Source organism: Protopterus annectens, chromosome 7.part1, assembly GCF_019279795.1.
Source record: "Protopterus annectens isolate FY-2018-M chromosome 7.part1, PAN1.0, whole genome shotgun sequence".
Classification (NCBI taxonomy): Eukaryota; Metazoa; Chordata; order Ceratodontiformes; family Protopteridae; genus Protopterus; species Protopterus annectens.
The window spans coordinates 335242006-335265990 of record NC_056740.1 but is presented as its reverse complement, the minus strand read 5'-3'; the positions used below and the strand labels follow the sequence as shown (position 1 = coordinate 335265990).

General features: G+C 45.4%; 1 protein-coding gene across 3 annotated transcripts in view; it reads left to right on the top strand.

Annotated features, from left to right (window-relative positions):
• The window catches only part of ARIH2 (ariadne RBR E3 ubiquitin protein ligase 2), a 1499383-nt gene that overhangs the window by 699352 nt on the left and 776046 nt on the right, over window positions 1-23985 (top strand). For all 3 annotated transcript variants that reach the window (XM_044078755.1, XM_044078752.1, XM_044078753.1), the window contains exons 9-10: window positions 11081-11131; window positions 11221-11242. In XM_044078755.1, coding sequence (XP_043934690.1) covers window positions 11081-11131; window positions 11221-11242 — 73 coding nt within the window. The remainder of the gene's footprint in view (window positions 1-11080; window positions 11132-11220; window positions 11243-23985) is intronic.

Genomic DNA, 23985 nt, shown 5'->3' with positions numbered 1-23985 from the left:
CATTCAGACCATTTCTCCAAGAAGGCCAGTTGATGATAAGGACAGACAACACCACAGTTATGTGGTTCATCAACAAACAGGGGGGCACCCATTCATATCCTCTATGCCGGCTGGCACTGGACCTATGGGATGTGGCCCTGACCTACAACATTCAGTTACAAGCAATCTTTGTACCAGGAAAAGAAAACATTCTAGCAGACATATTAAGCAGAACAACCACAGATGCCCACGAATGGATGCTTCATCCGGACATCTTCAAAGCCATCACAAGGGAATGGGGATTACCACAAATAGACTTGTTTGCATCTCCGGTCAATCACCAGCTAAAGAAATTCTGCACGAGGACGTACCACCCACTTGCTTGGAAGGTGGACTCCCTCTCTTTCAGTTGGAAAAACCTGACAGCATACGCTTTTCCACCACTTCCTTTGATGCACAAGGTGCTTTTGAAGATCAAAGAGGACCGTCCCAGGATCATTCTGATAGCTCCAGACTGGCCAAGACAACATTGGTACCCATTGCTGAGGAGCATGTCTCGGGAACAAATATGGACATTACCCCTGATCCCATTATTGTTAACACAGAACAATTACAACATCCTGCATCCAAACCTGAAAACACTGCAGCTAACTGCCTGGAACATTACATAACAGCAGTTAACCCAAACTTATCCCAAAGGGTTAAAGACATAATCTTGGAGGCACGCAGACCTTCAACAAGAAAGAATTATGCTGCAAAATGGAAAAGATATTTCATTTGGAGTACTGCAAAGGGAGAAGATGTGACTCTAGTAAACATGGCCAACATCCTGGAGTACTTGGCAGAGCTCTTCCACACAGGCCTGTCCTACTCTTCCATCAAGATACATGCATCAGCTATTTCAGCACAGTATAGCTTGGATCCTCCTGTCTTCTCTCATCCCCTGCTCAGGCAATTTCTGAGAGGAATTAAAAATGTGAAACCTCCCAGGAAACCACCATTGCCAGCATGGGACTTGAACTTTGTGCTAGAGAAATTAACACTTCCTCCCTTCGAACCAGCAGCGACAGCAGAATTACAATACTTATCATGGAAAACTGCTTTTCTACTGGCAATAACCTCAGCTAGAAGGGTCTCTGAACTACAGGCACTAATGGCAGTACAACCCTTCCTGATCTTCCATCAAGATAGAGTGTCTATGAGAACAAATCCTACATTTATGCCTAAGGTGGTATCCAGAGTGTCATTAAACCAGGCTATTCACCTACTCACATTCTTCCCAAACCCACAGAACAGGGGAGAAAGGCTTTTACATACCTTGGATGTACACAGGCAGTTACGCTACTACCTGGACAGGACTAAGTCCAATAGAAAAACTGACCAGCTACTGGTAGCATATGCCACAGGAAAGGAAGGAGAACCAATTTCAAAACAGACTATCTCCAAATGGATAGGAAATTGCATCAGATTTTGTTACTCCTACCATGGAAAGAAAACTCCAGAAAACATCAGGCCTCACTCCACGAGAGCTACAGCCACTACCACAGCTTTCTTACGAGGAGTGGCTACCAAGGACATTATAGAGGCTGCTACTTGGACCTCCGTGCATACATTTGCCAAGTATTACAATTTGCCTTTATACTCTAGATCCCGAGCAGATTTTGCCACTGCTGTTTTGCAAGGGATCCTAGCTACACCATAATCACTACTCTTCCTCCTCCCCTTGTTTAGCTATGGTATTCTACCCATTTGTAAGGACTGCAGATGCATCCTTGAAGGACATAGTACAGTTTTGTACCTACCATAAATGTAGATGTCCGAGAGGAATGCATCTGCAGTCAGGATTACCCACCCTCCTTCCCCTCTGAGGTACTCCTAGGGTATTTGCCAGCCTTCAGCTAGCTTGGGGGGGATCTATTATGGTGTATTTGTTTGTATATATGTACATACATGCTTATTTTTATGTTTACTTTCTATTATTTGGAATCATTGACATTTATCCAAATTTAGCCTTCCAGGAAGGGCACCTGGCATCTGGGGCAAGAAACACTGAGGAAAATGGCGTTGGCTGATGCCTTTATACCCGAATAACTGCAGCTATGACGTCGGGTGAAGTGCGACACCAGCCGAAGCCAGACCCAGACTTTGGAATCCGGCCGACCGAAGGGCTGCCTGACGACAGGACAACCCATTTGTAAGGACTGCAGATGCATTCCTCTCGGACATCTACATTTATGGTAGGTACAAAACTGTACTTTTCCACACCCTAATCTGGGAGTAGTAAGACTCCTCCCATGGAAAACTGTCTCAATGACTTGCTTTTAAAACTTCCAAGCACTTCCCAACTGAATGCTCCTTTAGGTGGAAAGATTGGTCTGCAGGCCAAAAACTGGGAACTCATTACCCAGGACAAATGGGTTTTAAATATAGTGTCCCAAGGATACTGATTTCACTTCCGCACCTTACCAACACCAAGCGGGTGGCCAGACCTACCCCCAAATCAGTAGGCAGAGGCCAAAAATCAAGTACTCTCCCTCTTAAGCATGGGGGCTATTCAATTGGTACCAGAAGAGGAAAAGGGACAAGGTTTCTATTAGAGACTTTTTCTGGTACCCAGAAAAGGCAATACATGGTGTCCTATCCTGGACCTTTCTACTCTAAATACCTTTCTGTTGATTCCAAAATTCAAGATGCTGACTCTTCACCGCTGCTTCCTATGCTAGGCAAAGATGCATGGTTGGTAACACTAGACTTAAAAGAGGCATACCTGCATATCCCTTTACGGGAGTCTTGCAGAAGATACCTACGCTTCAGAGCAGAGATACATGCACCATGAGTTATCTGCACTGCCCTTTGGCTTATCTACTGCGCCTAGGGTATTCACAAAGTTCCTAGCTCCAGTCATTGCATTCTGCAGGCAAAGAAATATTCAAATAGATCCATACCTGGACGATTGTCTAATTCAGGCAGAAAGCCAGGGCATACTTTTGAATCATCTGGCTTTTGTTCAAATGGTACTGACTTGTCTGGGGTACACCATAAACGAAAATAAATCACACCTGGTACCCTGTCAACAAATTATATTCCTGGGAGCAAGCTTGAATACAGCTTCCCAGATGTCTTTCCTCACCCAGAGAAACGGACTAATTTGACAACCTACTTCAAACAAGTGGCCACAAAAACCCAGTTATCTGCAAGGCAAATACTGCAAGCTTTGGGGTTCGTGGCCTCCTGCATTCTTCTTATTCCATATGCAAGGCTGAATATGAGGAAACTGTAATGGTATCTCAAAAGCCTATGGTGTCAACATTCACAGGATTTTGAAGCTGAGACTCTTATACATTGCCTACGCCTAGAGTTCCTTTGGTGGGCAGAGGCCTGCCACCAAAACAAGGGACTACCATTCACACTACACCCTGCCTCTCCAGCCATAACAGATGCATCAGACTATGCATGGGGGGCTTAACTGGCAGGGAAGTGCATTCAGGGCAAATGGAACCCAATTCAAATGCACTTGCACATAAATCAAAAGTAAATGTTAGCTGTAGAGAATGCTCTGACAGCCTTCAAGGACCACATTCTTCCAAGACAACTAATGGTTAAGACGGACAACACCATGTAGGTTAGATTGTGCTAGGCTTGTCTTCGGTAAGCGGTGTAATTATAATATGCCGTCGGATCCTCCGACGCCCGCTACCGCGAAGAAGCGCAAGGAGAAATCTTTGAAATCCAGGCAGGATGAGTCGTCCGTTCCGGACGCCGGTTCTTTAGAGACCACGGTGGAGTCTTTGGATCCGGCCGAGGTTTCTGTTGAGTCTCAGGAGGAACCTTTAGTTTTGCAAGATGTGGCCTCTCAGGAGTCAGGTCAGGCTGAGGGGGCCTCTCAGGTGGCTGTGCTCCCTTCCTTGCATAAGGTGGTTAGGCCTTCTCCCTCTGTTTCTAAGGTACCTTCTAAGGCCAGGCCTGGTTTATCTTCCTCTGGTGCCAGTCCTAGTTCTGCAGGTTCTGTGCCTAAAAAACACATGCTTAAAATGGCAGAAGATTTAATTACCTTAATTAGAGGTTCTATGCCCCCTCCGGATAAGAGGCCTAGGGTGGAGCCAGAGGTGGAAGGATTGGAGCATTCTTCAGATTATTCGGAGTCTTCGGCTGAAGACATTCAGGATTTTCCTCCTTATTCTGATTCTGACGCAGAGGAGTCTAGTCCCTCTGCTTCCCCCCCAGAGGATTTTTCTTTTTCAGAAACCCTGCATTCTATGAGGGAGCATTTTAAATGGGAAGGTCAGGATTTCTCAGATTCCCGTAAGAGGCTTAGGGAATTCTTGTTTTTACCTCAACATAGGCCCTTGGCTATACCTCCTGTCTTAGATGTTGTACAGGATGTTTTCTCTGAGGCTTCACTTAATCCAGACTCTTTGCCTCCTGCCCCAGTTAAGCCAGACAGGTATTACAGGGTGCCTGAGGCTCATAAATATTTGTATAAGAGCCCTAGGGCGGACCCTGAAACTATTAGCCAGGGACCTAAGGGTGTCAGGGCTTCTGTTGTAAAGAACCCAGTTCCTATGGATAAGGACTCTAGAGCTCTGGACAGGTGGGGTAAAAAAGTGTATACCTCTTTCACGCTTGCAATGAGGGCTTTAAATTGCCAGTTTCATATGCTGAAATACCAGAATTTTCTTCTTAGTCAATTGAAATCTAAGGTGGATGCTTTAGCAGAGGGCATAGTGTGTAAAGAATTGCAGGATTTGGTTCATGCCTCTGATCAGGTGGGTAAGCATTCCTTGCAGTGTGGTTTTGATGCTTTGCAGGCCTCTTCTAGGGTGGCGGCCACTGGATCAGTTATTCGTAGGCACGCCTGGCTTAAGGATCAGAACTTGTCAGAGCATGTTAAAGCTCGAATTCTGGATGCTCCCCTTCAGTCTGAAGTTTTGTTTGGTTCTCCTGTGGAGTCAGTCTTGAAGAAAATGGAGGACAAAGCTAAGTCTATGCAGACTGTTAAAGATTTCTTACAAGTGCAGCCCCCTAAATTTAGCAGAAATTGGCCTACTAAGGGGTGGGCTTATCCTTCTTCTGATTTACAGTCTAGGGGCAGATCTAGACGTGGTAGGGGTAGAGCTCATGCACAGGGTTCTTTTAGGCCTAGGACGTGGAGTTCCCCTGCGCAGTCTGCTGGTGAGGGCAGGGGCCAGTCCTTTCGTAAGCAGACCCAATGACCTGCATCTTCAGCTGCCCAATCCTTCTTGTCTGGCAGCTCCTCTAGGGGGAAAGTTAACACTTTTCAGGCAAATTTGGCTTTTAGTCACCCAGGACAAATGGGTGTTGGACATTATAAACCGAGGCTACAAGTTTTATTTCCACACATTGCCCCCTTTCAAAGGCATGCCAGACGTTCCTCCTCAGCAAAAGGCAGAGGCCCACAAACAGATTTCTTTACTTCTTCAAATGGGAGCTATCCAGCAGGTGCCTCCATTAGAGGTGGGCCTAGGATTTTATTCTCGCCTGTTTCTTGTACCAAAGAAGGGGGACACTTGGAGGCCGATTCTGGATTTGTCTATTCTCAACACATACCTGGACATTCCAAAATTCAAAATGTTGACTTTGCAGAAACTTCTACCTATGCTAGGCAAAGATCACTGGATGGTAACTCTGGATCTCAAGGAGGCTTATCTCCATATTCCTATCAGGCCAAGCTGCAGGAGATTCCTGCGTTTTCGGGCTGGGACTTTACATTATCAGTTCTCTGCATTGCCCTTTGGCTTATCTACTGCGCCCAGGGTATTCACAAAGGTTCTGGCTCCAGTGATAGCCTTCTTCAGGTTAAGAGGAATACAGATTTATCCTTACTTGGACGATTGCCTGATTCTTGCTCAAGACAAAGACAAGCTACTTCACCATCTTCAGTATGTTATGGCAGTGTTAAGATGCCTAGGGTATTCTGTGAACGAAATAAAGTCCAGTCTAGTACCCTCTCAGGACATGTGCTTTCTGGGTGTGAGACTGAATACAGCCTCTCAGATGGCTTTTTTGACCCCGGACAAGCAAATAAATCTTTCCCTTTACTTCCAACAATTGTCTCACCTGTCCAGGCTGACTGCAAGGACAGTCCTTGAAGCCTTGGGGTTCATGGCATCTTGTATTCTGGTGCTTCCCAATGCCAAACTGCATATGAGGAAGTTACAATGGTATCTCAAGAGTGTATGGACGCAACACTGCCACGATTTGGACACTGTCATTCAGATAATACCTTGCATCCAAAAGGAATTTTTGTGGTGGGCTCAGGAATGTCACCTAAACAAGGGACTCTCTGTGACCCGACCAGAGGCGAGTCAGATCTTAACGACAGATGCCTCGGACAAGGCTTGGGGAGCACACCTCAATGGAAAATGGGTTCAAGACACGTGGCCTGCCAGACTTCAGCATTTGCTTATCAACATGAAGGAGATGTTAGCAGTCCAATTTGCATTGATGGCTTTCAAGGATCTACTACACCCAGGACAAGTGTTGATTCAAACAGACAACACAACTGTCATGTGGTACATCAACAAGCAAGGGGGAACCCATTCGTACCCACTTTGCAGGCAGGCTATGATTTTGTGGGAGACGGCTCTGTTTGCACCTCACTCTTCAGGCAAGGTTTCTGCCAGGAGCACAGAACTCCTTAGCGGATGTTTTGAGCAGACAGATGGTGGATCCCCACGAGTGGAAACTGGATCCTCATGTATTTCGACAGTTAACAGTGTTTTGGGGAACTCCAGACATAGATCTGTTCGCTTCCCCACTAAATTTCCAGCTGCCAAAGTTTTTCACAAAGATGTTTCATCCAAAAGCTTGGAAAGTGGATGCTCTATCATTCAGTTGGAACAACCTGCACGTCTATGCCTTTCCTCCTCTGCCTCTTCTTCCCAAGGTGCTCCTGAAGGTCAGACAGGACAAGCCCTCCATGATTCTTATAGCTCCAGATTGGCCACGTCAGCACTGGTACCCTCTGCTGAGGAGTTTAGCACGGGAGCCTCCTTGGCCTTTGCCAGCAAGTCCACACCTTTTTCCCAGGCAGGCAATCATTTCCTCAATGTCAGGATACAGTCCCTGCATCTGACAGCCTGGCATATTCTGTTCTAGACCCTGGAGGGTCGCAGCTTCCTCAACAAGTTTTGAATGTTATTTTGGAGGCCAGACGGCCTAGTACAAGGAAGGTTTATGCTGATAAATGGAGGAGATTTTTTCTTTGGTGTAAAGCAAAGGACTTTGATGTTTCAGTACCTAATTTGAGTGTTTCACTCCAGTATCTTACAGAATTACTAGACAAAGGTTTGTCTTTCTCCTCTGTAAAAGTTCATGCTGCAGCCATTTCTGCTCACTATGACTGTGACCCACCATTGTTCTCTCATCCTTTGTTTAAGCAATTTCTTAGAGGGGCAAAGAACATAAGACCCCCACGTAGAGCTCCTACTTCTTCCTGGGATCTCAATTTTGTGTTGGAAAAACTCACTTTATCTCCTTTTGAGCCTGCAGCTACAGCTGAGTTGAAGTTTTTGTCTTGGAAGACAGCTTTTTTTGTTGGCCATTACGTCTGCTAGAAGGGTATCTGAATTACAGGCTCTAATGGCAGTTGAACCCTTCCTAATTTTTCATAAGGATAGGGTCTCTTTGCGTACTAACCCTACTTTCATGCCTAAAGTGGTCTCAAATGTGGCCTTGAACCAGTCTATTCATTTGCCTACTTTTTATGCTGATCCCCAAAATAAAGGGAAAAAGATTTTGCACTCTTTGGATATTCACAGGCAGTTGCGTTATTATTTGAGCAGAACTAAAGGGTTCAGACAGTCTCAACAGTTGTTTGTTTCTTTTGCTTTGGGTTCTCAAGGGAAACCTGTTTCTAAACAAACTATTTCTAAGTGGATTGGCCATTGTATTGCTTTTTGTTATTCTCATCATGGTAAGGAGATTCCAGCTGAAATCAGACCTCATTCCACTAGGGCTACTGCCACTTCTACTGCCTTTTTGAGGGGTGTAGCTACTAAAGATATTTTGGAGGCAGCTACTTGGAGTTCAGTGCACACTTTTTCTAAGCATTACCATCTCCCTCTTTATTCAAAATCTAGGGCAGGGTTTGCCACTGCAGTTTTGCAGGGCATGCTTGCAGCCCCCAATGCTTTATGATTTTTCCAACCTCCCTTTACTTTTGCTTTGGGATTCTACCCACAGGTTATGACTGCAGCAATGTGAGATGAAGAACATAGTACAGTTTTGTACCTACCATAAATGTAGATGTTCGAAGATCCACATTGCTGCAGTCCAATTTTCCCTCCCTCCTTCCCCACTGTAGTTTGGGGTGGTTGTGTGGTTTGGGTTGTAAATGTTGTTGGTATATGGGTGGTTGGATATTTTTCCTGTTTTTTGGCTTTGGCCTTTCTTTTTAGGGCCTTCTGACATCTGGGGCAAGAAAGACTGAGGATATGACGTCGGTCATGCGCTTTAGTACTACGGCGTACTGACGTCAGATCTAAGCGACCATGACTGATGCCAGCCTAACACTTTGGTATTCGGGCCGACCGAGGACAGCGGACTACCCACAGGTTATGACTGCAGCAATGTGGATCTTCGAACATCTACATTTATGGTAGGTACAAAACTGTACTTTTTGGTGGCGACAACAGATATCCTTAAATCCAGATGTAGCCTCCTCCTTCCCTCTTCTAAAGCAGTTTGTCACCACAGACTGTTCGGGCTTTGCTTGGGAAGCAGTTTCAGGAAGGATAAAAGCGCAATGGGTGCAGGACACCAAGGGCAGGCACAGGCATATAAATGCCAAGGAGATGCTTGCCTTGAGCTAGGTACTGAACACTCTGAACCATCTTTGGTCCCCTGAACCTCTTCAAGTGGTTACAGACAATGCCACAGTCATTTGATATATCAACAAGCCCTCTTTGCAGACTAGACTAGCCATGTTACCTTACAGTTAGTCACAGCACAGTCCCACGCTACAGTATCCTACATTCTGTCAGAACAAAACTGTGTGGCATAGAAAGTGAGCAGGATCAATGCAGACCCCCCAGGAATAGAAACTAGGACAGGAGGACTTCCAAAATCTGATCCATTTGCCAGGAGTTCTTCAGTTAAACCTTTTTGCCTCTTCTCTGAATGATCAGATAACAAGATTCTTTTTCAGGACTCCATGCAAGAAAGCCTAGAAGAGAGAAGGATGCTCCTTCGATATGGATTTTCCTTTATGCTTTCCACTCTTTCCACTAATGTGCAGAATACCACTGAAGACTCTGAAGGAATCCCGTAAGGTCATTGTGGTAACTCCATTCTGGTCCATGCAGCTGTAGTTGTCCCTTTCTTTGGAAATACCTGGGGTTAATTTTCACAAGCTTCCTCAGAGACTGGAGCTACTCAAACAAGAACATGGGTGTTTCATACATTCCCGATATCAATCACATTCAGTTGACTGCCTAGATAATAGGGTCTTAATTCCCTTTAGGCCCCTGTTTACTGAGGACTTGTGGCAGGTTGTAATGGGGACAAGAAAGCCTGCTACTAGAAAATCATATATTTGCAAATGGAAAAGGTTTTTATTTGGTGCCAGCAACATAACCAGCACCAGTTCAGGGCTAGGTGTTACTTGGTTTTATAATATTTGTGTGAATTACTATCCTGTGGCCTTTCTTATTAATCTCACAGGGTTCATATTATGGCCATTTCAGTATACCTGCCTATGGATCCTCCTCTTTCAAAACAGTCTCATGTCATGTCGTAATGCTCTTGAAAGGGATTTTGCATGAGACCTCCAAGAAAATTGGTGGCCTATACTTGGCATCTTAATTTTGTGTTAGGGAAGCTAACATTTGCTCCATTTGAAACTGCTAACCTGGCTGATGTGAGGTTCTTAATATGGAAAACAGTTTTACTGATTGCTCTGACCTCTGCATAAAGGGTATCTGAGTTGTAAGCTCTTCTGGCATGTCAGTCCTGTCTTATTTTCCACAGGGACAGGGTTTCTTTGAAAACTAATTGTGTATTTTGTGAGGTCTTTAGGGTTTAGAATGGTTATGTTTAAGTACCTCAGCATATGTGGGCCTGTGTGTGATAGGTGCAGCATGTGTGTTACTGACAACCTGATTGACTTATGACATTATTCATCTATGGCCTTTTGGAAAGGGTTGAATTCTAAAGTATTCTAGAAGCTGCTACTTGGTCCTCTGTGCATATATTTGCTAAGCACTATAAGGTTGATTTCTTCTCTTGGTCCAGATCAAGCTTTGCAAGGACCATTTTCTGGGGTCCCCTGGCCTCTTCTCCTTCCGTTTACCAAGTGTAGCTAGCTATGGTAATCTACCCATGGAGCTAAGGCTACTGTAGCCATGATCAGTATGATCAACGTAGTACAGTTTTGTAAGATGAATTTATCGTAACAGTACAAGTTCAAATGATCACTGCTGCAGTAGTCACTCCCTCCCTCCATCCCCTTTGTTTTTTGGTGTGTTTTGTATGCCGGGATGTGGACATTTATTTTTTGTTCCTAGCATTGTCCTGTCAGGGCTCACTGTCCCTCTTTGTGCTGACAGGAAAGCTCTGAATGGCTTTGCACCCAAACTTGTCTTTTAGTCAACTTAGCTTGAGCTGCTTGACAGTTTGGGCATGTGGAAGGTGCCTTGAAGCTTTGGAAGCTGGCCATATGTTGTACTGTTGTATCTTTGACAGGATATAATCCATATAGCTAAGGCTACTGCTGCAATGATCATTCGAACATCTACTGTTATGGTAAGTGCATCTTACATGAGTGTAGTACCTTTGTTACAATAGTGGTGATAAATGGTTCTTGTAAGTAGCAGTGCAGTTACCAGAGTGTCTTGATTTCATTTGATTTTTCAGCTATTAAAATATGAGCAATAATTGCTTAATGTAGTTCACCCCCTCAAACTGTATCTTTTGAGTAAATACTTGATGCTTCCAAAAGTATTTTTGTCAAACTACTTTTTTTTTCGTCCTGGTTAAAAAAAAATCAATTAAGTCATTTCTAAAGATATTTTCCTTTTTCGTCCTGGTTAAAAAAAAATCAATTAAGTCATTTCTAATGATATTTTCCTTTTTCACTTAGTGTCCCAAGTGCAATATCTGTATAGAGAAGAATGGAGGCTGTAATCACATGGTGAGAAATGGCATACTTTATTTATGGTCATCTTTGCTCTAACTTACTCATTTTTTCTTCACTGATTTTTCTCATTCTTTTTCTTGCAGCAATGCTCAAAGTGTAAGCATGGTAAGTAATCCTTTTGGTAGATTTGTTCATACAGTACAGTAATCATCTTAAGTTGGTTGCTTTTTTAATGATTTATAATTACAATTATGCATCATTTTCTAGCTTTTATTTTGTTGCACGCTATAGAATAATGCAGTATTTTAAATGTTCAGGTTTGGGTGATAGTTTTGCAGTTTTTTGATGCTTCTGTTTTACTTGCATTTTTGTTTGACAAAACTCACTCATAAAAACAGCGTGACTAGGATGTTTTAATGATCTGTTTGATAAGACTTTTCCAGTTTCTTTACATGTAGATTTCCCTTTGGTCTTAAAGGTTGACAGGTCTGATTTCAGAGACCTATTGTATGCAACTGTTGGATTTCCTCTTCTCACACAGCTCATCAAAATTCCCATATCCTTGTGTAATAGATAATTGCATACTATCAGTTTCTACCCAGATTAGAGACCTGTGAGGAACAGTGGAATCCACTCTATAATTTGGTGTTCATATTAAACTGTTAGATGGTGGTGTAGACTGATCTGGGATACAATGTTAAGTATTACTAGCAGGGATAAAATTGTTCTAGTTCTGTTCTTTATTTGTGAATGTTTGGGAGGAGACTTGAACAGTTGTCCCTACATTCAGTAGTCTACATATTACTAAGAGCAGATTTACTTGGTTTAAAAATGTGTTAGGAACAAAATTATAGCTGCTACGTTTTATTTTATTAATAATGTCCCTACTAGAAATAATTTAATTGGTGACTTGCCAGCACTTCAGTCATATGTTAATTTTTTCGGTTTACTATCAAAATGTCGTTGGTCATCTGTGCAACACGAAATGTGCAAAAGGCAGTTTGCAAGGTTTTGTTTTCATGAAAAAAAATGTTGAATTCACAACAGCGAATGCACAGTAGCTTTCGCTGTTGTGAATTCTTTCTTCTGAGTGGAGATTGCACTATAGTGGAGATTAGGAAATGTACCCTTTCCCTCACTGTAGTGAGATCTGAGTTTGTATATATAAATAGCAGGGGGTGTGGTGGACACGGGGCTGCCCCCAAAAAAAACGTTTGTAGCACAAAGCTGGAAGTTGTAGGTATTTTCGGTGAAGTCAACAATCCTGAGTTGTCGACTTTACTTAAATACCACTGTCTTATGTGGGTGATCAGTTATTGGCTTTTACGACATTTCGGGTTGTAAATATGAGCACTTGCACTTGTCAGTTATGAGATTTTGATAGTAAACCCATTTTTTGTATCACAGGGCTGTGAGGATATAGAACACATTGCTGTTAAATGTATGTAGTTTAGAGGATGTTAAAAAAAATCATTGAAGTTTTTGTTGAAGAACATTATTTGTGATCTGGAGTCAATAATTAAGCAGACTCCAAAATTACCTGTATAAGGCAAGAGTTTGGATTATTCATCATTGAATATTGATGTTGTGCAAGAGAAACCACATGTACTTTCCTCTAGAGTATCCCACCCCTGATTTCAAGGATGAAGACACTGTCATCTTCATCATCAACCCCCCTTTTCCCATTTTTTCTACATGGGTTAGCGTGTCGTGTTGTCATCTCTCTCGATTCAGTGCTACACTCATGCCTGACTGTCGCAGATTCTTCTCTCTCGCAATCCAGCCACCTCCTTTGCTGGATACCCTCGTTTCCTCTTACCTTCTTGTCTGTCCCAAATCATCTTCACCAGACTGCCTTCTGCTTTTCTGCATATGTTCTTCACCAGACTGTCTTCTGATTTTCTGCATATGTCCCCAAACCACAGTAATCTGCTGTCTTTGATCTTTTTTGCAATTGGAGCTTACATTCTCATTTCTTTGAATCACAGTCTGCATCCTACCACTTGTTTCAAGCACTTCATTTCCATCACGTCCTAGCTTCCTCATCTGCTCTGCCTTTACTGCCCAGGTTTCTGTACCATACAGTAGTAATGGGGTTGCACCTCTGTTTTACACAACTTTCTTTTTAGTTTGTTTGGCATTCTTCTATAATGCACTACACCTGACACACTATGCCAGTTGTCTGCAGCTCCTGTGATTCTAGGTTTGTTCTTTTCATTCAGACATCCCTTCTCCTCATCCACCCCTCCCAGATACTTGAAGTTGCTAACCTGTTCCACTGTCTCCTTTTATCTTAATTTTATTTATTTTATTTTATTTTACATTTGTTGACCGGGAAAGTCTGACTAGGCTCCACAGAGCCTGTTTTCAGCGGAGGCCCAGGGAGAAATGCTCCAGATGCATGTCTTTAGAATGTGGGAGGAAACCGGAGTATCCAGAGGAAACCCACGCAAGCACAGGGAGAACATGCAAACTCCACACAGAAAGCACCCCAGCCGAGAATCGAACCAGAGAACCTCTTGCTGTGAGGCGACAACGTTAACCGCTGCACCGTTGCACGCTAATTCTCAGCTTCTTCTGATTTCCCCAGTTTGCTGCCATTACCAGTGTCTATCTGTACTTAGTTTCACCCCATGTGCCTTGTCTTCCACTCCCCTGTCCTTTGCTGAAGTTCTTGCTCAGTGTCTGCGTGTAATGTTACATCGTCTGCATACAGCAACTTTGTTAGTCTGCCACCTCCGACCTGTTTGCTAATGTAGTCCATCACCAGTATGAAAAGCAGTGGGCTCATAGCTGAACCATGGTGCACTGCCTGGGAACCCCTCTGTATGGCCAAACATCGTTCACATTAGAGTCATTGGTTCCTTGTACATAGCCTGCACTATTTCTACCAATGTTACTGGGACTTTGAACCACTGCAATACTGCCCAAATTAGCTTTCTTGGGACCTTGTCATATGCTTTCGCCAAGTGTAGGAATACTCAGCTGCACTCTTTCCTCATCTCTAGATTCGTCTTAACTATGTCTCACTGCAAAGATTGAGTCAGTTGTGCTGCATCCTGATCTGAATCCGTACTGTCCATCTCACTTTCTACTACTCTGCCTATCCATTTGTCACCCTCTCCAGAACTTTCATGCAGTGTGACAGGAGTTTGATATCTCCATACTGCCCACAGTGATAGATGTTCCCTTTGTTCTTGTACACTGGCATGAGTATGCTTATCCTGCAGTCATGTGGGATACGCTTTTCACTCCATCCTGCTATGAGTACCCTCAGGAGCAATTTCTCCCATGTCTCACCCAGAATCTTTATCGCATCTGCTGTGACCTCATCTGAGCCTAATGCTTTCCCTGACTTCATTTTCCTTAGTGCTGTTCTTATTTCTAGGGCGGGCTCTTCTTCTTCTCTCATTGTAAGCTTTTGTGGAGTTTTTTTCATTTGGAAGCTAATGAAATTACTCCTTCCTATCTGCCTTTGATGTCCTGTGGGCTGGTGAGAGCAGGCTGTTGCTGGCATCTTTTATGAAGGGTGTCTGACCATCTTCTTTATCTTTGCCTTGCAACCTGATAAAGTCTGTTTGTGCCGCCTACTGAGTCACTTTCCAGAAGCTGGTAGAGTGCCTCTGATGCCCTATACTTTGCTATTGCAACTCCTTTCTTAGCTTCTTTGTTAGCTAACCAATATTCCTTCTTAGCCTGGTCCATTTTTTCTATCTCCCACTTTTTCCACTCCTTTTTTTTGATGACTTCCTGGACTTCTGCATTCCACCACCAGCATTTTATGTACCTTATTTCCATACGTGACTCAGCAACATATCTGATGTTATGTAGTCCAATCTCGCCTACATTCTTACCCGTGGGTTCGGAGCCGAATATCGGCTCTGACTCAGCCAAACTTTTCTAGCTCGAAGTCTTCTATTGGCTGGGCTAAGAAGGTATCCCATACTGCACTGCTCCATATCCCCAGATCTTGTTTGCCGCTCGTGTAGCTTGATCGTGGTCTCGCTCTTGGCTATGGCTAAGTACCTTTTTCTTCTTCTTGAGAGAATTTGATACAAACAAAAATTTGATACCTCTTCAAGAGGAACCTTGACGATTGGATGGGAGAAAGGAAATTCACCCTAGGGATCACGTCAGTCGCCCTGCTAAACAGGGGTCCAGGAAAGTAAATAATGTGGTTAGAAATAGCCAGGGAATTGTTATGGCTAGGCTTGTATAGGCCCTAGGGCTGATAGCCTAGTACCAACCTATGAACCTATGAACCTATTTTAATAGCTATTTCTATTTGGTGTTTTTTGGCATATAATTTGTAGTGTGATTGTTTTTGTGTTGTCCCACTAGCTGTTCCAACGGGCTAGGCCCGTTTCAGTTACAGGACCTAGTCCGCCCCCTTTCTCGCCCCTGTGTTAATTTTTGCTGTATAAAACCGTTTGAGTTAGAGGTTTTAGTGTCTCTCTTTCTTGTTTTGTCTGTGAGCTTGGTCTAAAACCGTTTTAGTTAGAGGTTTTAGCCCTAGTCGTTTTAGTGTGTGTTCCTTCTGAGGATTGTGTGTGCTGTTAGAAAAAAGTTGTTCCCATGCTTAGTGGTGTTTTTGTGTAGCTGTAGTTGCTTTCCAGTTAGGCAGTGACTTGCTAGTTGTTTCTAATTATTTGTGATTATTTTCAAGATGTCCAAATATTCCAAGGAGCACAAACCTTCGGGTTTTAAAAAGTGCTCTAAGTGTGGTTACAAGATGTCCATCACCGATGGACATTCCGTATGTGTTTATTGTCTGAGAGCAATCCACCTGCAGGAGTCCTGTAGCTTCTGCCATGCTTTTAGTCCCAGGGTGCTCCAAGAAAGAAAGAAAGAATAAGTTAATCCTGAAGGGTCTCTTGAAACCCTCATTCGAAGAGGCCATGGATCCTGCTTCCTGTTCAAAATCTAAATCCACAAAATATAAAAAGAGATCTCCGGCTCCGTCAGTCTCCTCGGAGCCACCGGAGAAAGTTGTGAAACTGGCTTCGACCTCCTCGGCTCCACTGTCCTTAGGGCTGCAGGAAGTGTCGGTGTTTATGGAACCGGCGTCAGCTCCAATTATATTGGAACAACTTCGGAGCCGATCGCCCAGTACTAGACCAGTGTCACCTGAGAGGAGATCCATATCTCCCTCCCTGTCCTCCAAATCCTCCAGGACACTTTCAGATGTGGATGTCGATAAGGTGGTGCAGAGGCTCCTTCAGTCACCGGTTTTGGCTAAATTGTTCCCCGCTCCATCCCAGTTGGCTCCGGAGCCCGTCCCGGCACCTTCTTCGATTATTCCTCCGAGCGCATCTCTGTCTTCGGAGCCGGAATTCTCCGCTCCATGTGATGTTCCTAGGTCGGTTCCGATGGCCTCTCCGGGCTCATCAGTGCCGACATCAGCTCCAACCCCGTCGGCACCGTCCACTGGGTTCGGGACTCAGGATTCTTCAGTCGTGCCCGAGGGGGACACCTCAGGACACCTTTCTGTTCCTAGTCTCCCACTCGGTGCCTCGGCTTGTGGAACCCCGACTCCTGTCATGATCTCAGAGGCTGGCCAGTCCTCTGACTCTGGGGGGGGGCCAGCCTTTGAGGCCATGTGGAGTGCACTGGCTAGATCTTCAGCCACATCATGCGGGTCAGTCATTTTCTCCCCTACCACTCCAGTGAGGGCCTCTAATCACCTCCTATCTGTAGACAGCGAAGCCCCAAGGCCTAGGGATACCCCCACGAGTGGTCCCCAAGTTTCTGAGGCCACTTCAGAGCTCTTGCCTGAGGAGCCCCCTAGAAAGAAAACGTGCAAGAGGAAGCACATAGACTCCCAGGATGAGTCTCTCACCTCAGATACTGACCTCTAGGAATCGGAGGGGTCCCCCAAGTCATCCTCTGACAATGTTTCTTTCTCTGACATCCTGGAAATATTGAAACAAAGAGGTGACTGGCCGTCCAAAGCCCCCTCTGAGGAGGAGTCTGTCTTCCTGAAGGCCTTTGGTGCTCAGCCCTCCGTCTCCTGGGTGTCCCCACCCTTCGAGCTCCTGGATTTAATTTGTCGGAGGGTGTGGGAGAACCCTGATTCTGTGGCACCCGTACCCAGGAGACCCAATAAGTTTCTGTCTGCTCCCCCGGGTAAGGAGTTTTTGTCCAAAGGAGTCCCTGTGGATGCCATGGTGGTGGCGGCGGACACTCAGAAGGAACTAGCTGAGACTTCTTCCTCGGTCCATCCTCCTAGCAAGGAGTCTAGGACCATGGACCGGTACGGGAATGTACCCTCTCGTCAGCAACCTTTATCTTACGGTCGCTGAACTACCTGTCTCATTTTACTCTGCTCCAGAGAGATCTCCACAAGGAGTTAGATACTCTCGCGGGTAATGTTCCTGAGGCGGTGGCCCAGACGGTTAACACCCAGGTGTCTACCCTCAATTCCATCGTTAACTCCTCAGCTCATTGAGGGAGCGAGTTAGGGCAGCAAGCTCAGGAGTCGCCCTTAGGAGGCAAGCCTGGATGCGCCTTTGTCATTTTGCAGAGGCCTTCAAGTCTTCTTTCACTGACGCCCTCTTTGATGGTTCTTTGTTCAGAACCAAAGTGAAAGACACCCTCACCAGGTGCGAGCAAGAGGGAAAGACTGTGTCTGCTGTGTAGGGGTCCGTTTTTCCCTTCCCTCTAGGCCTTAACCCAAGGCCCAGAGGGGTGGGAAGATGTGGTTCAAAAAATCACAGAGGTTTTTTCCTGGTGCACAAGGTGAGCCCCCTTCAAAGGCAGAGGAGGGGGAATTCAAGGAGATGCCGCCCTAGAGGCAGAGGGGTCCCCCGCAATTATGGAGACCGCGATTCCTTTTGTGGCTCTCCCTACCGTCGTTCCTGATGGGATACCAGACTGTGCATTTCTGGAGTCAGTCGGGGGTCGAATATCGTTATACCCGGAAGCCTGGCAAAGCGTTACCCAGGACCGATGGGTATTATGAATAATTTCCGGAGGTTATGTCATCCCCTTTTCGTCAGACCCCCCCCCCCCAGTCAGAAAAACCTCGGACGTTCCACCCAGTCAAAGGGATCACGCAGCTTCAGAGGTTTCAAAGCTGCTAGAAAGTGGAGTCATCCAGCATGTCCCCTCAGACCAGATTGAATTAGGGACTTACTCAAGATTCTTTTTGCTGCCAAAAAGAACAGGGGACCTGAGACCATATTAGATCTCAGCCAACTGAACAACTATGTACAAAAGTCCAGGTTCCGTATGGTCACACTACAGTCAATTCTCCCATTGTTGGGAAAAGAAGTATGGATGTGCTCCATCGACCTCAAGGATGCTTACTACCATATTAAAATGGACAGGGCATCCAGGAGTCACCTACGTTTCCGGCTAGGAGCCAGTCATTTTCAGTTTCGAGCCCTGCCCTTTGGTCACACCACAGCCCCCAGGGTGTTCACCAAGTGTATGGCGGTGGTGACAGCTCACTTGAGACGTCAAGGATTCCAAGTGTTTCCGTATCTGGACGATTAGCTCCTCACCGCCCCCACTAGGCATCTACTAATCCAAACCAGAGACGCTACCATCACTCTCTGTCAGCAGTTAGGCATAACACCGAACTGGGAAAAATCTGCCTTGTTGCTCTCACAGCATGTCATTTTTATAGGTGCAGAACTAAACACTGTTCAAATGCGAGCCTTTCTACCGCAGGAAAGAATTCATAGTCTTACAGCAACAGGTGCACGCCCTGTTACCCCTGAGGAAAGTGAAGGCAAGATGGGTTCTCCAACTCCTGGGGACTATGGCAGCAACAATTATGTTAGTCCCTCTAGTGAGATTGCACATGAGACTCCTTCAATGGCTCCTCTTTGCTCAATGGTCTCTCCAGAGACTTCCACTTTCCCACCCTATATTGCTCACAGACACATGCAAACAGGATCTCCGTTGGTGGCTTTGCACCAACAATCTGGACAGGGGAAAACCTTTTGTTCCACCACCCCCAGTTGCCACAGTGACTACGGACGCCTCCCAGATGGGGTAGGGTGGGCATTATCTCGGCAGGACAGTCCAAGGCACGTGGCAAGTTCACGAGATACATCTGCATATCAACGTCCTAGAGATGAGAGCGGTGCTACTTGTGTTGCAGGCACTTCAGAGCTTTCTACCTCTCGGGACGATCGCAATACACTCGGACAATATGTCAGTGATGTGGTATCTGAGCATGCAGGGAGGAACCAGATCATACCCCCTGTGTAGAGAGGCCATGTGAATGTGGCAGTGGGCAGTATCTTCCTAACAGTTTCTGGTGGCAACACAGATTCCGGGGAAGTCCAACGTGAAAGCAGACAGGCTAAGCAGAACTATTCTGATGCCTTACAAGTGGTCCCCGAATCGTCTAGTTGCAGAACGAATCTTCAGCAAATCGGCTCAGCCTTGCTGCAACCTTTTTGCTAGCCCCCTCAATGCCAAATGCGGCAACTACTTCACGCTGATCCCCCCCACAGGGGGAGTCACCCAGGGACACTCTAGTCCACGATTGGCCCTCCAGTCTGCTTTATGCTTTCCCTCCATTTCCCTTGCTATTAAAAGTGATTCAGAAAGCGCAATCCTTGGGAAGCAGTATGATTCTAATTGCTCCACACTGGCCTCGTCAGGTCTGGTTCCCCTTTCTCCATCCCTACGTTGTGGAGACACCTTGGACTCTGGACCCACAACCAGATTTACTGACACAAATGTTGGGGCAGTTCCACCCCTCTCTGCGGACCCTCAGGTTGACAGCCTGGCTGCTCCACTTCCGTCGTTAGTTAGGCTTCATCATTTTTCACCTGAGGTAGTTCACATTTTATCTTCTTCTCGTAAGCCCTCTACTAGGAAGATTTATTCCAGCAAATGGAAGAGGTTTTCTACTTGGGCTCATACCCAAGGAATTGACCCTTACACAGCTCCAATTGCTTCCATCTTGGAGTTTTTGTCTATGCTTTTCCAGCAGGGCTCAGCGTCCGCTACCATTAAAGTTCAATTGGCAGCAGTTTCTAATTTTCATGTTGCTAATGAGCCTAGTCTGATGGCTCACAGACTCTGTAAGGCTTTCCTGAAGGGCACTCTGTTACTCTGTCCTCCTGTCTCAGAACCGATCATGCCCTGGGATCTGAATTTTGTTCTGCAAGCCCTTACTTCACCACCCTTTGAACCTGCAGCTACCTGTGACTTAAAATTCTTGACCTGGAAAACTGCCTTTTTAATAGTCATCACATCAGCCAGACGTGTTTCAGAAATCCAAGGTCTTTCTATCAAACCTCCATACTTGATCTTTCATAAGGACAGGGTTTCTCTTAGACCAAACCCTTCCTTTCTTCCTAAAGTGGCGTCCATATCTAATCTTAATCTGTTGAGTTGGCAGTGTTTTTTCCCCATTTTTCATACCAGGAAGAATTTAAATTTCATCAACTGGATGTACACAGACAGTTGTGTTTCTGTCTGCACAGAACCAAAGATCTCCGAAAGTCTCATCAGCTGTTTGTCTCCTTTTTGGAAAACAGAATTGGGTTCCCTGTCTCCAAAATCACCCTATCCAGATGGATATCAAATTGCATCTCTTTCACTTATTCCTCACGGGGTAAAGACCTACAATTTCCAGTCAAGGCTCACTCTACTCTGGCTGTATCTACATCTACAGCCTATCATGCAAGATTGTCTATGGTTGATATTTGTGCTGCAGCTACCTGGGCATCTCCTCAAACCTTTGTTACTCATTACAAGCTGGACATGGTATCTAGGGGCAGGTCTTCCTTTGGTTCCACAGTACTCAGGAGTATCTTCCTCTGAGCCTCCCAGGATGTAGGTGCTGGGAACGCTGTCCCACGGGTAAGAATGTAGGCGAGATTGGACTACATAACATCAAGAAGTTATGTACTCACCATAACGTTCGATGTATGTAGTCCATCTCGGCTCACATTCTTACTTACCCTCCCACCTTCACCCTTCTTGGAGGATCCGGAGGTTAGGTCTGGTTTTAGAGCTCCCTTCACCTTTAGTTTATTCTTCTTTACTTGGATGTTGTTATGCATGGTGTATGAGTGTGGTGTTCGCAGCAAACTAGATCTGGGGATAAGGGGCAGTGCAGCATGGCTTACCTTCTTAGCCCAGCCAATAGAAGACTTCGACCTAGAAAAGTTTGTCCGAGTCGGAGCCGGTATTAATCTCCGAACCCACGGGTAAGAATGTGAGGCGAGATGGACTACATACATCGAATGTTATGGTGAGTACATAACTTCTTGTTCTGTAGTCCTCACACATGCTATTTTGAGATGCTGCCATTCTTCAACTCCACGTATTTCCTCATCTTGGGGTGCTAGAACCCCAAGTAACTCCTTGAACTGTTGTACTTTTATTCCAGTCAACTTCAAAGTGTTTAGCCTGTTGGCCTTAGAGCCTTCTCTGACCACTGCTTGCGCCTGATTGTGGAAATCAGTGTTTTTTTGTTGAGACAACTGTTTCACTGGGAATGACTTTTTTTCAATCACTGATTCTACCCCAGTGCCCTTTCCTTTCTAGGAGGAAGTCTACCCGAGTTGCATGGTGGCCACTCTTGTATGTGATCTTGTGACACTCTCTTTTTCTGAACCATGTGTTGGCTAGTATCAAGCCATTTGCCAGGCAGAAGTCTAGAATGGCCTGTCCTCTTTGATTCCTGTTGCTCCACCCATATGGACCCAGGCAATTCTCATATCCTGATCTGTCTGTCCTGATGTATGCATTCAAGTCACCTGTTATCAACACCAGTTAATGTTGCTTTGGATACAAAGGATAGCCATCATATAATCAACTTCCAAGCTGTGTCCTGTCAATGAACCTACATTGAGTGTGGCAATTGTTTGTTCATGTTTGGTAGGTTGATTGGATTTGTGTTCACCTTTCTCTCAACAGAGCTATCCCAAGTAACTCAGACTGGGCAACTGGACATCAGTCTGACAGTAGCCCATTGACCCAGGACGGCTGGGTTTTATAGCAGGCACACAATGGCCAATAGGGGCACTTACGCCCCTCCCATCATTAGCACGTGACCATGGCATTAGTTGGACTAGGCTGGGTCCTCAACTTACTTATTACCAGTAATTACCCATGCACATTTTAGTGACATTAGTCAACATGACCAAATCACCTAAATATGTATTTTACACCATTGAGTGGTTAGTCCTGCCATGCAGTCTGTGATCCATGATGTTCATCGTGCATACAGCTGCAGTAATCACAGATGGGTTCTCTGCCATCAGGCGGTCCCTCGGTCGGCCGAATTCCGAAGTCTATGTCCGGCGTCGGTTGTTGTCGCTTTCTTTCCTGACGTCAGTGCAACAGGGGTGTATAAGACACAGCTGACGCCATATTTTCCAGTCTTTTTTGCCGCGCTGTGCCCGAAGCAGAAGCAGTTCGCAAGTGCCGGTCGGCCAGCTCCTGAACTTACGAAAAATTGGAAACCGAAGTCTTCTTTAAAGCTAAGTACCCCGTTGGGGAGACTTTTCTTGCCTCAGACCAATGTCAGAAAAAGTTAATAATTGTATTTCTTGTGGGAAGCAAATACCGCATAAGGATTTCCATTCCCTCTGCATACCTTGTTTAGGCCCAGACCACGACGTCTCGGGCTGTCGCTTTTGCGCTACTTTCAATAAACGCACTATTAAGCGTCGGGCGGAGTTCGCCCAACACCTTTTTGGTAAAGCCTTTGATTATAAAATGTCGTCGGAGACTACGACTACCGTTTTGTCCAAAAAACGCAAGGACCGACACGCGAGGTCCGCGGCCTCCACTGACACCACGCCAAAACCGGCTACATGTGGTCCGGTTCTCAGCGAGACGCCTATGCAGTCCCTGACTACCGACGACACTTCTTTGGCGGTGTCTTCTGTAACTGAGACTGCAGGTACCTCGGCCCATACCCAGACTACAACCACCGAAGCCACTGTGAGCGTTGAGCCTCCTAATGTGGACAGGTCCACTTCCACCCATGGTGTCTTTAGATCCTCTTCTTCCTTTTCCATTAAGGCCTTTTCTAAGTCCAAATCAGCCAGGCATCCCAAGAGGCCTGTTGCACAGGGCCCATCCCCAGGCCCCATGCCTAAAAAGCAGATACTTAAAATGGCTGAGGATTTAATTACTCTTATCAGGGGTTCCCAACCCCCTCCAGACAAGAGACCCAGTGGAGGAAGATTCTCCCTCTTCTGATCAGGGCTCCATTTTTTCAGAACATTCTGATGTAGAGGAACATTCTTACTCTCCTTTTGAAGACTCTGATGCAGAGCAGTCCATTCCTTCTGTATCTCCTCCAGAGGATTTTTCTTTTGGGGAAACCTTGCACACCTTGAGGGAACACTTCCATTGGGAAGGCCAAGACTTTTCTGATTCCAAGAAAAGACTTAGGGAATTTCTTTTGTTACTTCAACACAGACCTCTGGCGATACCTCCTGTCTTGGATATACTTGGTGATGTTTATGCGGAGGCTTGCCTTAATCCGGATTCCCTGCCTCCTGCCCCAGTCAAGCCTGATAGGTACTACAGAGTTCCTAACTCATACCATTTTCTTTACAAAAGCCATAATGCTGACCCTGAAACCATTTCACAAGGTCCCAAGGGAATGAAGGCCTCTACTGCTAAGAATCCACTACCTTCCGAAAGAGAGTCAAGATCCTTAGAAAGGTGGGGAAAAAAGGTATATACCTCGGCCACCCTAGCCATGAGGGCCTTAAATTGTCAGTTTCATATGCTTAAATAGCAGTTTCTGTTATCACAATTAAGAAATAAAATGTCTCAACCTGAACAACCAGGTTTGAAGGAGTTGCAGGATATGATGATGCATAGTGCAGAACAAGTGGGTAAACACACCTTACAATGTGGCTATGATGCCCTAGAGGCCTCAAGTAGAGCTGCTGTTACAGGAACAGTCATTCGTA